Source organism: Anopheles maculipalpis, chromosome 2RL (genome assembly GCF_943734695.1).
Source record: "Anopheles maculipalpis chromosome 2RL, idAnoMacuDA_375_x, whole genome shotgun sequence".
NCBI classification, from domain to species: domain Eukaryota; kingdom Metazoa; phylum Arthropoda; class Insecta; order Diptera; family Culicidae; genus Anopheles; species Anopheles maculipalpis.
The window spans coordinates 74191753-74207599 of record NC_064871.1 but is presented as its reverse complement, the minus strand read 5'-3'; the positions used below and the strand labels follow the sequence as shown (position 1 = coordinate 74207599).

Below are 15847 nucleotides of genomic sequence, written 5' to 3'. Positions count from 1 at the left end.
AGTAAAAAGCTAATGAGCTTAGAAAAAAAACACCCCATGCTACCTTCACCAATTGTTCTCGATTCCGGCTGGTGCGATCGGTTAGTTCCCGAAAAGAAAGAGAGGAAGGGCACGACAACTTGCTGGGACTCAGTGGCCATGAAATTTTATTTTCATTTCAATTTTCAGCCCTTGTTTCCGAGCACACCTTTAAGTGAGTGTAAATTAATTAAACCCTTTAAGTAGATGCCGTTTGGCTGACGGTTGCTTCGTGCAGGCAGTGTTGAGCAACCGCAAAGATAATGAATCTTAAAACTTTAAGTTTTTTGTACCTTTATTGACACATTATTCGTATTTAATAAAGCATATTTTATTTGGAAAAATCTATTATCTGTAACAGTTTTTGTTACATATATATTCCTCTTTCTTAAAGTAATCTTCAATTGTATCAAATTGTAAGAATTCACAATACACTATGACGTCTAGTTCCTCTTCTTAGCTTGACGATCTTCTAAGGTCACACCGTTCAATTAAAGGGTTACTAGACTACGTAGAAGGATAGTCAGTCCTCACTACGGGGGGAATGACGTCTAGTTTATCCCACCAAATACAAAGCTTAAAGTCTAAATCTCAAATATTTCACTTGACGATTTGAATAACTTCATTTCCGGCTATAACTACAATTCTTTCAATTCAATCGACATCCAATAGTTTTACACTTAGATCTTCTTCATGTTGATTGATGAAGGTGTTGTGAAAAGTCCTGTTGTGTTATTTAACATTAGTATTTGTTACCATAAATTTACCATTCCTCGAAGTCCTTCGTATCGAAGGGGATTCGTTCACGCATCACGTTGTCGAGATTACGTCTCTAGCTTAGGCACTACAACCTCGAGGGGCTTAGATTCTCGAGAGTTTTTGACTTCAATCTACTTTTAACACAAAATTCAGTTCAGCGTACGGAGAAACGGTTCAGATGGGTTTCGATAACCGGTCGTTCCATGTGAAGAAAACCTACTTTTATGAAGAGTTTTTGAAATTTATTGAAATAGAAGAAAGCTTTAATTAATTAATTTCTAATTTCTACGATTACAATTGTTATATATTTTTCTCCTTTTAAATATATTAAAATTTTACCATTGAAAAAACGTCTTTTTGAAATTAGTTTTTCATCCCTGCTCCAAAGAATAATCTCATCTATCCAAAAAACCGCTTCCGAAACATTCCACACAAAAGAGACAACATACACTTGTATATAATCGGACACTCAGTTTATCCCGCAGGAAAGCGCTTTTCAGCTAAGATGCTGATTAAAATTTTAAATTTTTTATCACACACCACCAACATAGCCCACACCTGTATGCGACAGAGGAATAAGACGGATCGTAAGAACACCGTAAAAGATTATCGAAACAGTGCATACGGACAAGCATCGACCACTGTACCGTCCTGTTCTTTGATGTTGTGCGCCATTGCACACCATCACAAACGCACATATACTCACATTCAGTTTCAAAAGCGATAAAGTTATGCTGCAGTTTCCAGCCCTAAGTTGATCATAATTTCCTCTTCCCACCACACCGTCGCGTGCCATTGTTTATGATTTCACTCTTGCCGAGGCGTTGGTCGAACGGAAGAGCAAAAGATCAGCATTTCAAACACAGTTTCGTCGACGACGACGACGATGGCGACCACAACTGGCCAAGAATTATGCAGCCGTTGCCGTGTGTACGCAGATCGACGGATGTTTATTGCAGCGCCAGCATCATCGGTACCCGGTGGACCAGCAAAATTCGGACAATTTCAGCAATGGTAAAGTGTGTGTGTGTGTGTGTTGAGCTATCCCCAATCACACACAAGCAGCGGGCGAGCAATGCGAACGAATGAGTAGGCCACCCTTAACCGGGTATTTACCGGGCTTTTGCAATCCGACACGGCGCAAAAAGGAAACGGCCACGGTGTACACTGCGGTGTCCGAATGCAGTCGATTGTAAACAACCACTGAAGCGAACGGTGTCCAACGGGCACCCGGGGGTTTTGGAAATGATTTTGGTTTGAATTTCCGCCAGTTGGACGTTTCATTCGCGGGATCTCTCGAATTTCGAAATCCGGCTGCCGTATGCTCCGGCGCTCCTGAACGCCGTCAAGTAGGGTGGAATTGGTGTGTACATTCTTTTCAGTCACAGAGCAATGATGAGTCTTTCTGCGGCTAAGTGTGTCTTGCTGCTAGTCTGCCCGTCACCCAGGTAGTAGTGGTGGCTTGTGGTTGTTTTCGGTGTGCAGACACGTATGAACGAACTAACCCCCGTGTGAGCTGGTCAGAAACCTTCTCAAAACGCCGGATGACCGGGCAGCATATGCAGAAGAAAGCCGAACCACAAGGCACAAGTGGTTTATGTGTTGGAGCATATCAATCGACGCATGATGAAAGACCTTCGGTTTTTTTTTAACAGGCGAAGATGATACGGAACCGGTCAGAAGGTAGCACTGGGGGGGGGCGAGTCGGTTCGTTTTCGGAACTTTGATACGAGTGGGTTAAAATCAACCTTCTAAAAATCAGTCGACGATTGATGATGATTGCCGTGAAAGCAGGATTTTTGATGTTTCGCGATTGGATGAAGCTCAAAATATTGACCCATTTCATGAAGGGACTTATGTTGATGGAGAGATGCACACGTGCGCTGTCAGATTTAGATTTGGGCATAACACAGGAATGGAACTATTTTGATGAAGCGAGACTGTAAATGAGCAGCAAATAATACGTAGTTGTGCAGAGGTCAGTTTTGTGATTTTATTTTCAACAACGTAATTTTATCTGTTTTATCTTCTTGGTTTAACGTACAGGTAGGTCACGTCTGCCATTTAGTGACTTACTAGGTTTTTATCGATAATGCCGATGTTGGATATTGAGAGCTCACAAAGAGGGAACGGTCCGGATGGAATTTGAACCAAGATCATGTCGTATGAAGACAAGCGCCGCTGTCGTCTCTATCACCGGATCGCTCTCTCTAGAAATTAAGGACCGCCATCATTACTAGAATGTCTGATTCCGACTTGAACATGTTTTCATCAACCTACTTTTGATTTCTTGACACCATTATAAGAAGCCATAACTAATGAAGCCATAAACTACTAAATAATTGGGTATGAAATAATGTGTGGTAAAATACTTTACACGACACAATGCCTTTAATGATCCGCACTACCAGAAAAATTGACCATAAGTAAAGTAGATTCCTAGTAAACTAATTGCACAACGACTCAACTTTGAATCCATCAAACCCTCCCTTTTCCTCCCCATTGATCAGGGCCATAACTAATCGGCTGAGCTAAATATCAAGCAGCCGAATCCTACAAGTGTCCTAATACAACTGCAGGTTAGTGCACGGACAGGTTAGGGGTGTGCTCGGACGTTTCACTGATTGTTGTTTCGTCATCCAATCCAAGTAAGTAGAGTTTTTAGCGAGGATCTGTATCATTCCAGGAGAGTACATCTCATCCCGTTTGTGCTTGAGAGCGTGGTCTGCGGTTTTGATGATTCTCCAGGGCCGTAATTCCTCTATCGATCTTTCTCATCTGTAGTTGTTGGCCGTTGTAGTCTTCACAGTGATTCACAGGTCACAGAACAAGTGTCTCCATGTTTGAAGCACGAGCAATCCGACGGATTCTTGTTGTTCAAGACGGATTTTTGTTGTTCAATCTTAAATTTCACACTGTTCCAAACATGGAGACATCCGCTCTCCCTCCAAAATGTATGCTAATGACGTACCAAGATCTTTCATCCATCCTCTTACTTACTTACTTACTTATCGCTACAACCGCTTTGCGGTCTTGGCCTGCCGCAGAATAGTCCGGAACCGTTCACGGTCCCGCACCGTCGTCCTGAAATACGTTATCCCGGCCTTAATGGCGGATGATTCCACGCCATCCTCCCACCTCAATCTGGGCCTACCACGCCTCCACTGTCCCTGTGGACGGCCTAAAAGAACTTCCTGAGCTGGGTCGTCCGGTGCAATGCGAATAACATGGCCAGCCCATCGGAGTCTGGCGAGTCTAATTCGCTGCACGATGGTGAGGTCTCCATTGTTCTTCTACACATACGCGGCCAACAATCCTTCTGAGCATCTTCCTCTCGAACGCGGCCCGGAACCCAGGTGGAGGTTGAGGTGAGATGTTTCCTCAGGCTGTAGAATGACCGGCTGACCGCCAGTACCCTAGCGCGCAACTCCGTCTCTATGCTTTGGTGTTGACTTTTGACCCGAGATAGGTGAAGTTTTGGACGACTTCAAATTTGTGATCACCTATCCGTACATCACCCCCACGTAGTTCTGGTCTTTGCTTCGTTAATCTGCATCCCGAGGTTTTCTGCCATCCATCATCCATCCTCATTTATCCTTTATCATACATACAAGCGAGGCACACCATTACATAGACAGCAAACTGAAGGAGAGGAGACTCGAACTGCGTCCAAATAGGTGGTTCGAGCAGCCTCGTACTCCACACGAGACCGTAGAAGCTGTTCTATATCATGCTGATGTATCCGAGCCCGCAGCCGCACGCTTTCGACTAGACCTGTCCTATTCGATGGAGATGCACGCCCAAAACGAAAAAAGGAAAAGACTTTACTAATTAAAACTAATTTGTTAACTTTATAAATCAATTGTTAGAGAACGAGGCGCGGCTTCTTTTACCTTTTATTATTGTCTTAGTTTATTAGTAAGTAGCAGAAGAACAACAAAAAAATTAATCCGCTTTTAGCACTCTGATCATTGTTCGTTCCTCGTTGATCTGCGACTGATCGTTCGCTCCCTGTTGTGTGAGGTGCTGTATGCACCGTGAGCGCGCAGCGTTACGCACCGTTACTCGGTGCTGTCACCGATGTGTCACGTTACAGCTACCGATGTGCGGTGTCGTTCGGTTACCTTCGGCTGCGCGCGCTTCCATATTGCTGGGCTCTCTTCCAAACGCGGCCACCAGAGAGAACAGACGTGTGTCCTGTAGTGTCTTTTTAATATGTAATAAAGTTTTTAATTGTGTTTTAAATGTATGTAAACCGTGCAGGTATTTTATTATATTGTGATAAACACAAAAGTGGCGACGAGGACTAAAAGTGAAAAGTAAAATTCAGTGCATAAATAGTGAAACACGTGGTGCAAGATTCCGTTCCCACGCAAGCGACGTCGCACGGATACGAGCCTGCAGGACGCAGACATGGAAGAGGATCAGCGTCGTCTCTCGCAGCTGTTTGATGTTCCGGGTGCCGCGCATCTACAGCCCGGGTATGGTCAGCCGTTCCAGCCGAACGGTGCAACGCGGGATCAGCATGCAGGAGCCCCTTCATCACCAAGCCAACATCCGCCATCGCTCTCGACGGCGTCGTCAAGCCAGCATCCGCCATCGCTCTCGACGGCTTCTTCAAGCCAGCATCCGCCTTCGCAACCAAATGCGACACATAACGGTGAGCCCACAATGCTACAAATAATTCAACTAATGCAGCAGGTTATGGCCAAGTTGGAGCAGCAGCAGCCGGTATCACAACCGCATGTGGCATCACAGCAGCAGCAGCAGCCGGTATCACAACCGCAGATGGCATCACAGCCACATCAGCAGCATCGAGAGGCTCCCCTTAACCCTGAGCAAATCCTGGATACGTTGGCCAGAAGCATCACCGAATTTCGCTTCGAGGCTGACGCGGGCGTAACGTTCGAGAAGTGGTACTCACGTTACGAGGATCTTTTCATGAGAGATGCAGCCAGGATCGACGACGCAGCCAAAGTGCGTCTGCTTCTGCGGAAGCTGGGCCCGTTAGAACACGAAAGGTACGTGAACTACATATTACCCCGAAACCCCCGTGAATATACGCTCGAGACAACGGTTGTCAAGCTTAAATCCATTTTTGGTAAAACAGAGTCCTTGCTGACCAAGCGATACAAGTGTATGCAGCTCAATAAGAATAAAAGTGAAGACTTTTTAATATACGCCTGTCGAGTCAATCGGGCCTGTGTAGATTTCGAGCTGGGTCGGATGAGCGAGGAACAACTTAAGTGTCTGGTTTTTGTCTGCGGGCTGAAGGACGAGACGGATAGGGATTTTCGAGTGAAGCTGCTCACTCGCATTGAAGAGCGCCCCGATATCACTCTCGAGCAAATATCGGCGGAATGCAACCGCATTGCAAACCTTAAAAGCGAAAATGCAATGATAACTGGTGGGGCAGAGCACAGTGTACTGGCAGTACAAAATGGCGAACGGAACCATCATAGGTTTTCCGATAAAGGATCGCGCTCGCATCGCACGTTTCGCGATGGCCGATCAAGGAACGATAAGCCAAGTAACGCATGCTGGCTATGCGGTGGTTGGCATTGGGTTAAGGATTGTCCGAAATCCGCCCATAAATGCAAAGCGTGTGGTGAAGCGGGTCATCGGGAGGAACGCTGTCGCAAGCGGAGAAACTACGTTGGTCGTAAAAGCTATCGGCCGCCGCGGTCTACTAAAACCGTTAGAGTATGCAGCGTGCGAGCCACCCGTAAGTTTGTGGAAGTTTCCATCAATGGGACTAACGTTCGTTTGCAGTTGGACACGGGTTCAGATATATCGGTCATAGGTCGGACCGCATGGGAGAGTTTGGGGAAGCCATCATTGGTTAAACCTACCGTGTGTGCAAAAACTGCCTCTAATGAGAGACTGGAGCTGCTAGGCGAGTTTAAAGCGGACGTTACTGTATGCCACGCCACCAAGCCAGCGATCATCCGTGTGGCTCAAGTTGACCTGCTCTTGCTGGGAGCAGATTTGGTGGATAGTTTTGGCCTTGGGTCCGTCCCGATGGATAAGTTCTGTGCAACCATCTCAACGAATACGCACGTTCCGAAAGCGTTACAAGCCAGTTTTCCCGAAGTGTTTCATGGTACAGGGCTTTGTACAAAAGCGCAGATCAAGCTGCAGCTTAAAGAAAACTGCAGTCCAGTTTTCCGTCCAAGACGACCCGTGGCATATGCAATGCAGGCCACTGTTGAGAAGGAACTAGACCGATTGGTGAATATGAATGTTATCACCCCCATCGATTACTCCGAATGGGCAGCCCCAATCGTAGTCGTACGTAAGAGCAACGGCAGTATTCGAATCTGTGGAGATTATTCGACTGGCCTGAATGCTGCGCTTCAACCGCATGAGTATCCGTTGCCGTTGCCTGATGACATTTTTGCAAAGTTGGCTCACTGCAAATTTTTCAGCAAAATAGATCTGTCGGACGCGTTTTTGCAGGTCGAGATCGAAGAGTGTTACAGGCCTCTTCTGACAATAAACACGCACCGAGGTCTTTACCTCTATAATCGTCTGCCTCCCGGTTTAAAGATAGCACCAGCCGCATTCCAGCAGATTATCGATGCGATGCTTGCCGGTTTGTGTGACACGTCTGGTTATATGGATGACGTTGTCGTCGGGGGTAGGACTGAACGAGAGCACGATGAGAATGTCAGCAAGGTGCTCCAGCGTGTAAAAGATTTTGGGTTTACGATCAAGGCCGAAAAATGCGCATTCAAGATGCAGCAAATAGAATACCTCGGGCACATCATTGACCGAACAGGTTTAAGGCCGAACCCAAAGAAGATCGACGCCATAATAAAGCTTCCAGCGCCATCAAATGTTAATGAAGTCCGGTCGTTTTTGGGCGCAATAAACTATTATGGCAAATTTGTTCCCAGGATGCGGGATTTGAGGTACCCCCTGGACGATTTACTCAAAAATGAGAGCCGTTTTGTTTGGACGAAACAGTGCGAAAGTGCATTCAACAGGTTTAAGGAGATCTTGAAGTCAGACTTACTCCTAACCCACTATGACCCGAAAGCCGAAATCATCGTAGCCGCAGACGCATCCTCAGTTGGACTCGGAGCCACCATTAGCCACAGGTTTGCAGATGGATCCATTAAGGTGGTGCAGCACGCGTCGCGGGCCTTAACAAAGGCAGAGGCCGGGTATAGCCAAATAGACCGCGAAGGATTGGCCATCATCTTTGCGGTAACACGCTTCCACAAAATGCTCTATGGCAGGCATTTTAAACTCCAAACGGACCATAGGCCATTGCTCCAGATCTTTGGCTCAAGGAAGGGCATTCCAGTATATACTGCTAATCGGCTGCAACGGTTCGCGCTTACGCTGCAGCTGTACGACTTTGAGATAGAGTACATACCGACGGACAAATTCGGGAATGCGGACCTTCTGTCGCGGCTTATCAACAAGCATGCGAAACCGGAGCCGGAGTACATGATCGCGAGCATCGAGCTGGAGAAGGTTGTAAGTTGTGTAGCCATAGAATCACTAAAACCATTTCCGATTCGTTTTAGAGAAGTTGCAACGGCTACAGGAAATGATGCTTTGCTACGCCAAGTTTACGGGTACATCCAAGCAGGTTGGCCTCGAAACATGGCTTATGGTGCGGATTTGGCTCGATTTCACAGCAGAAAAGATGCGCTTACGACCGTTGAAGGATGTATTCTTTTCGGAGAGAGGGTAGTGGTCCCCGCTGTTTTGCAGAAAAGATGCCTGAACCAGCTACACCAAGGACACCCAGGCATCCAGCGGATGAAGGCGATCGCGCGCAGTTTCGTTTATTGGCCATCACTGGACAACGACATCGCCGATTGCGTCGCTACCTGCGGAGCGTGTCAAGCCGCAGCCAAATCCCCACAAGCAGCGGCGCCATCATTTTGGACAAAACCATCCGGTCCTTGGCATCGGGTACACATCGACTACGCCGGTCCAGTGGATGGAGCATATTTCCTGGTCGTGGTAGACGCCTTCTCAAAATGGCCGGAAATAGTAAAAACCGCAAGTATTACCTCATCGTCTACAATTACCATCTTGCGAGGAATATTTGCTAGGTTTGGACCGCCGGTCACATTAGTCAGCGATAATGGGACCCAGTTCACCAGCGAGATCTTCAAGGAGTTTTGTGAGCGTAACGGCATCAGGCATATACGAACTCCACCCTTTCATCCACAATCGAATGGTCAGGCCGAGCGGTTCGTGGACACGTTCAAGCGTGCGTTGAAGAAGATACGAGTTGGAACCACATCGCTGGAAGAAGCCTTGGATCTATTTCTTCAGACCTATCGATCCACACCAAATCCGGTTTTAGATCAACGTACCCCAGCCGAGCTTATGATTGGAAGAACATCTAGGACGGTTCACCATTTGCTACGGCCGCCAGCAACATCAGACACCATCACTGGAAGTGACTTTCGTGAGTGGCAGCCGGGTGATCTAGTTTACGCAAAGGTGTACAAGGCGAACTCTTGGAGCTGGATGACCGGAAGGATAATTCGCCGAGTGGGTAACGTGATTTACGAGGTAGTTACCCAAGACCAGCGAAGGCATCGACGGCACGTGAATCAGCTCCGACGTCGAAGTGCTGGCCCAGATGATCAGATCCAGAAAAAGGAGCATCAGCTGCCCCTTTACATCCTGTTGGATGAATGGGATTTGCCGCATCAATCGTGTAGTCTACCGGCGTCTTCAGCACCGCCATCCTCACTACATTCGGCATCAGTGTCAGCACCGCCAGCGCAGGTGGAAACATCATCATCGCCAGCATCATCGCAAGCAGCGCCCGCAAACTTCATAGAGGAACCAACCCCGACTATTGACAGAGACAACATCCAGCAGGCACGGCTACCACGACGTTCTTCTAGGTCTAGAAGACTGCCTCGTAGGTTCAGCGCGTACCGGCTGACTTAAAAGGGGGAGGTGTTGTGTGAGGTGCTGTATGCACCGTGAGCGCGCAGCGTTACGCACCGTTACTCGGTGCTGTCACCGATGTGTCACGTTACAGCTACCGATGTGCGGTGTCGTTCGGTTACCTTCGGCTGCGCGCGCTTCCATATTGCTGGGCTCTCTTCCAAACGCGGCCACCAGAGAGAACAGACGTGTGTCCTGTAGTGTCTTTTTAATATGTAATAAAGTTTTTAATTGTGTTTTAAATGTATGTAAACCGTGCAGGTATTTTATTATATTGTGATAAACACAAAACTCCCTGACTAATCCCAGGGCAGGCTCGTCTGGGATTAGCTTTATCTGTCTAACTGACAGGGCGTTGGGAATCTTATAAAGGTTTCCAACATCAATAGCTAACAATTTGTCAAACCTTTCCACTTAACTCTCTCCTAGCACTCCAATTCTTACTATCTCTCTCGTCAAAGAAAACTTACGCCTCGTTTTTTTCGAAATCGTTTTTTTTTTTAATTTAACAAAAACTGAACAGAGTAGACAAACCGATAGCTAATATTAAATTCATTTATTTATTTACAATTAATTTTGTCGCTACAGTACCGTATTGTCAACACCGCTTGTGTTGTAAAAATGTTTATGAACATATTGATAAGTCATTCCCTCCTTATTCTAATTAGCTAATATAAAATCATCAGGAAAAAAGTAATTATCTTCTTTCAAACTTAGTTTTCCCCCACTTTGTGTCGTTTTTATTATGTGTGTCACCGTTCCATTATTACCTTTTCTATACCCACCACCAAAGAAGCATTCAAATTTTATCTAAAAGAATGAAAAAAGCCTCGACTAAACGCACCTGTGCTTTCGCCTTCAACTTCTTTAATGTGTATGCCTTCCGTTGTCCCAAAATGCCTAGACACACTTTACCAACGCGGAAAAAAAGGACGTGCCTGTCGGAAGTTGAGATCATTTTCCTGATGGAACTCCCCTGGAAGGAGAAGAAAAATAGGTGAAAAGCCAAATTGGTTCGTACCGTTGTGTTTCAAATCACACTTTTTTTGTTGATGGAGAAAAGTGGTTCGTTTAGTTCCGGATTTTTTTTCCCTTCAGATAATGTTTTTTTTCCAAAACCCGGAAGTTCTGGGTTTTAAAATAGCTTCATCGTTCGCGGTACAACCGGAAGTTCAGTTTTATTGCGAGCAATTTGGATCCGGCGGGGCAAAAAAAAAATAATGCTGAGCTCAATGAAGCGAAGCGCAGAACATTGAAAGGAACAAAATCTAGCTACTCCTGCTCGCCTATCGGTCTATAATCCCCAAAAGCACGATCGATAGCAAATGGAAGGATTTTCGGCGAAAGTAATTTCACTCTGCCATCGCGAACAATTGCTACACTTAATCTTCGTGAAGCGTCGCGAAAGAAGACAGGAAACAGCCCGGGGGTGGACAGGGAATGATGGTTATTTCCTTAAAATTTTATCTTTTCTTTTGTTTGAGTTTTGTTACTTCAAAATGGAGGAAAAAATAGCAATAAAAGAATTTCCATCACTTGGATGAACTGCTTGCTTGAATTTTTTTCATTCAGTCGCTTATGCGTGTTGAAGGAACAGTAAATGTTGCACTTGAAGTAAGTGATTTCACTGTATAATCTTGGTCCAGTTACGTATGTGATAAGACCTCACAATTGTTCTCATATTCCTCAGAGTTCGCCTTAGTATCGTCAACCAGCATTCGTTATATACACCACACACGTTATTTGGATTTCAGATGTGCTCTGACGTACTTCTAATAATACATTTATTTCAATAACAGTTAAATTTTTATTTATTCCCTCAGGGACGGCTTGGCCGTATGGCTTAACAGTCGAGTTATTATAGTAGCAGAAGTTACTCCAAAAATGCCGGGAGGACCAGATCCCTACGCACGCCCTGTTCATTGACTTCAAGGCGGCCTACGATACCATAGATCGTACCGAACTATGGAACATCATGCAGCAGTACAGATTCCCTGGGAAGCTGATACGGCTGCTAAAGGCCACTGCTAAACGCTGGTACGGCTGCTAAAGAGGCCGGACTCTCCTGTTTGTTGTTCATCATCGCTTTTGAGGGTGTCATGCAAAGCGCGGGCTTCGATATCCGGGGCACGATTTTCAACGGATCTCTCCAATTCCTTGGGTTTGCGGATAACATCGACATCATCGGACAGATATCTTCGGCGGTGTCCGAGGCGTACACCCGACTGAAACGCGAGGCCAATAGATTTGGTTTGAGGATTAATCTGCGAGTCTAGTAAGACAATGATGGCCGGCGTGAACTTAGAAGGTCGTTAAGCCAAAAAGTGTCTTTGTAAGGGTTTTTGTAAATTATTTCATTTCATTTCGACTTCCAGAAGCAAACTTAACAGGCCCTCGTAAGCAGAGACAAGGCCAGAATTTAAGTATTCTCCAAGATATCATAAAACCTCCTGTTAAAAATACAGTGGAATCTAAGCACAGGAAAAGCAACTAGAATCACAACCACTCGACGCTATACGAAGTTTTTAAATGGTACTTGTATTCGTGAAGGGTATTTTTATAGTGTAGTTACAGATAACTTTTGAAAAGAAATCTTTTGAAATGAAACTTATTGACATTTTTAATTTACTATCAATTTAACCTATTAATTAATTTAACTTAATAGCATTATCGTTGCTGGCATTTGGCATTATTAACTCCCAAAATATATCATTAAACTCTTTCTGAAAGCTTTTCACTACATTACTTCCAAAACTTCATGACCCCCAAACCCGATTCTTAATAACGATCTCTCATCAATAAATAAATTCTGGCAGGTTTGTGTTTGGAAGTTTTTCTCAAGATCAAAGCTAATTAATTTGACAGCCGATTTTGCCGATCAACTAGCTTCTGAGAAAAGCCCTTCATTCTTAAAAAAAAAGTTTCCCTAAAAAGGGTTTATTTTCCCACAACGAAAGATACCACTGGTTCATTTGATGATAATAAAAGGAACAACCATTTCCAGTTGGGGTTCCCTGAAAACCTTTCATCTTCGAAATGCTCCTACCGTCGATTCCTCCTTTGAGGAATCGACATTTACGAAAGGGATTGAAGAAGAGGTTTAGCCATTTTTCTAACCGTACGTACCCGGTCACCATCAAGCGAATGTTGTGCATTGTAGCCACAATCCTTAAGCTGCTTTGAGGTTCGAAGGCAAACATCAATTCAATCATCAGGAAAGAAAGAAGCAGTTCGGAAAAAAGTTCCCAATATTGGACAGCTAATCTACAACGAATCCTTTACAAAAACACAAAACATCCCCAGAAAAAGGGTTCCCAGTTGTGATCATTTTTTTCTATGCAGAAAATATTAACAGTAACGCTTTTGACGATAACGTTCGAAACCAAGTAACATAATTTAACAAGAATTTCGATAATAAAGTCAATTCATTTCGCAGCGGACTGAAAAGCTGCTCAACGTCTCCATTGGTGTTGAAAGATCAATCTCTAAATTGAGTCTTTACCAAAACCTATAAGAGCCCACAGAAATTATGAACACAAAAGCACGGAAGTGCCCGCTGTCTGTCACGGATGACCTTCTTATCCGTGCGAATCAGAGTTTTCCCGGGCTTCCATTTGTAATATTCGATATCAACCGGTGAAATTCCTTCCCGGCTTCATTCCATCGCCAGGTCGCCCTAATAACCATTTCCCATTCATCCATTCGTCCATTTATGCCCGAAAATCTCCATCTCCACCCGAGCTCCAGCTTCCCAGGCACGCTGTTTGACGTTTGCTCCTCGTGGCGAGTTGTGTACGCGCTTCTTCGGAAGGTTTTTCCTGTTACAGGAGATGGCTTTTATGGGGTTTCCTCTCAATTTCACTGATTGTATTTGACATTTCGATTTTATCTGCAGGAATTTTGACTCGCTCCTTTCGTTCGATTTCGCAGTAGCACCACTTCAAGCGTCTCCGGTCGCCCGGTTCTGGAAGCCCATCTGGAACGCCACTCCACACACACACACATACACTGATGGTTTCGGTTGCAGCGGATTAAGCAGGAATAAGCTGGCCTGCCAATTGGATCCATTTTGGACAGTGGATGAGTTGAAGCATGAAGTTGTAGTGCAAGGGTGTACCACTTCCAGCACGCTCAGCACGTACGACGCTTCAGCCCCGAGCAGGGCTTCCGCCGGCTAGATACTCCCGAAAGCGACAGACGATTCACGCTAGACTAAGCTTTGATTTCGCTACGTTAGCTCATTGTCCTTAGCCGGGGAGTCGCAAAGACATTCGCCGATGACAATAGCAGCAGCAACCGTCGTGTTCCAGGAACCGGAGCCATTTTGTGTTAGTTATGGTTCGTTGGTTGAACTTTCGTTACGAAGTGTGGCTGGAATAATCTTCCCATCGCCCCGAGGAAGCACCAGATATGCGTGGGACGTTTCGATGGCGAACATTCGATTACAGCCATTGTTTTACTGCCTCTCCCACTCTCTCTCTCTTTCTCCATCTTACTCAGTAGCTTACTCCCTCTTCCTTACTACCATTAACAGGCAAGATCAGTTATCCTTGCTGGGTCCATTTGCTCCAAAGGCAGTCCAAAGGATTGTTCGATTAATCGTTTGATTTCTATTCATGTCCTCCGGGCTTGTCTCTAGCAGAAACTAGACAAATTCAGTTGTACGATAATAATATCCTCCTTCAAAACGCAGTCGATAGCTTTTGGTCTTGGAATTTAACCAACCAGGTCAGGCGAGAAAAAAAATCCCACACATTCCAGAGCAAACACAGACAGAGGAAGCAGCAAACCTTCTTCTCTCTATCTCTCCTCCTAGCATGAGACACCATTAATGGGGAGCCCAATCGGCTTTCCTTCACGTGTCGGCTCTCCTGTTCGATAATGATCGCAATCATTGGATATTATCCAATTAATAGATGCAAATCGAGGGTGGTAACCCATTAGTAGCTTTTAACTGCCCACCACTGCTGGGCGGAGTGGGACTGGGCTTGTCAATCAGTTACGTGCACCACCACAAACCAACACCTTAAAGGACACGCCGGCTTCACTGGCCGGTGGTAAACTTTCAACTTTCACACCGTCCCATTAAAGAGGGGCACAAATCCATGGCGAGCAGGATGGTGGCGAACGATCTTATCGGTGGGTCGATTTGTTCGCCACCGAATTTTATAACAAACCTGTCATCCTTTCTCGGACGGTAAGTAAGCGAAACCGGACACACCTTGCTTTGTTTTAGCGGCGGTAGCCAGCGTTTCTGCTGAGTCATTTGCACGGCGTGCTACTGAATTCGACGATGACAGCGTAAAACGAGGTTACGGTGGTTAGGTTGGTTTGCGTGGGTAAGTTACCTTCGACCTTTGAACAAAAAATAGTTGTATATTATCGTGGAAACGAAACGAAGAATCGAGTGATTACTAAGACAATCAGCAGTGTAAGAAATGGTTTACGTAATTTGACGATAGATGGCGCTAGCCGCAACAATCTTTCAGATTTAAATTTGGAGTAAATTGCAGTTTAAAACTTTGCATATTAAGGCCAATGGAAAAGTAAAAATTATAAATAGAAAATTTTTGGGCACGGGCTTCGGTGTATTTAACACATGCACCGAAGCTTTCCACAAACTTAGACAGCCATACTCTGTATATGCAACTGAGCTGGCTGCCATTTTTTACGCACTGCTCATTATAAGCGCAAATCCTCCGGACCAGTATTTCATATTTACTGATAGCCTAAACGCTGTCGAAGCTCTGAAATCCGTCGAGGCATTAAAGAACTCTGATTATTTTATGCGAAAAATACTGCATATTCTAAGCTATTTGTTCAATAAAGCATTCCGAATATCGCTTATATGGCTGCCTGCTCTTTGCGGGATCCCCGGCAATGAAAAAGACGAATCCTTGGCCAAACGAGGTGCCTCCGATGGCAGCATTTTTGAGAGGTCTATTCCCCCTCACGAGTTTCTTCGCACCTCACAACAGTTGTGCATGGACCGCTGGCAGAGCATGTGGGATGAGGACGAACTCGGGAGGTTCCTGCACTCCATTTCACCACAGGTTTCCCTGCGGTCCTGAGTTCACTGGCTCCCGGTAGATCGTGATTTTATTCGCATGATGTCGAACCTTATGTCGAACCATTATGC

The 15847-nt window shown here is 45.3% G+C and overlaps 3 protein-coding genes across 6 annotated transcripts in view; 2 read left to right on the top strand and 1 right to left on the bottom strand.

Moving 5' to 3' along the window:
* Window positions 1-15847, top strand: part of LOC126556512 (peroxidase-like) — a 201458-nt gene that overhangs the window by 77150 nt on the left and 108461 nt on the right. The gene's annotated exons all lie outside the window — the stretch shown is intronic.
* Window positions 5191-9708, top strand: LOC126567462 (uncharacterized protein K02A2.6-like). The gene has a single exon (XM_050223682.1). The coding sequence runs from the start codon at window positions 5191-5193 to the stop codon at window positions 9706-9708; it is 4518 nt and encodes a 1505-aa protein (XP_050079639.1).
* The window catches only part of LOC126556264 (zinc finger C4H2 domain-containing protein), a 36834-nt gene continuing 36746 nt past the window's right edge, over window positions 15760-15847 (bottom strand). For all 4 annotated transcript variants that reach the window (XM_050211496.1, XM_050211497.1, XM_050211498.1 and 1 more), the window contains exon 6: window positions 15760-15775. The gene's annotated coding sequence lies outside the window, so the exon portion shown is untranslated. The remainder of the gene's footprint in view (window positions 15776-15847) is intronic.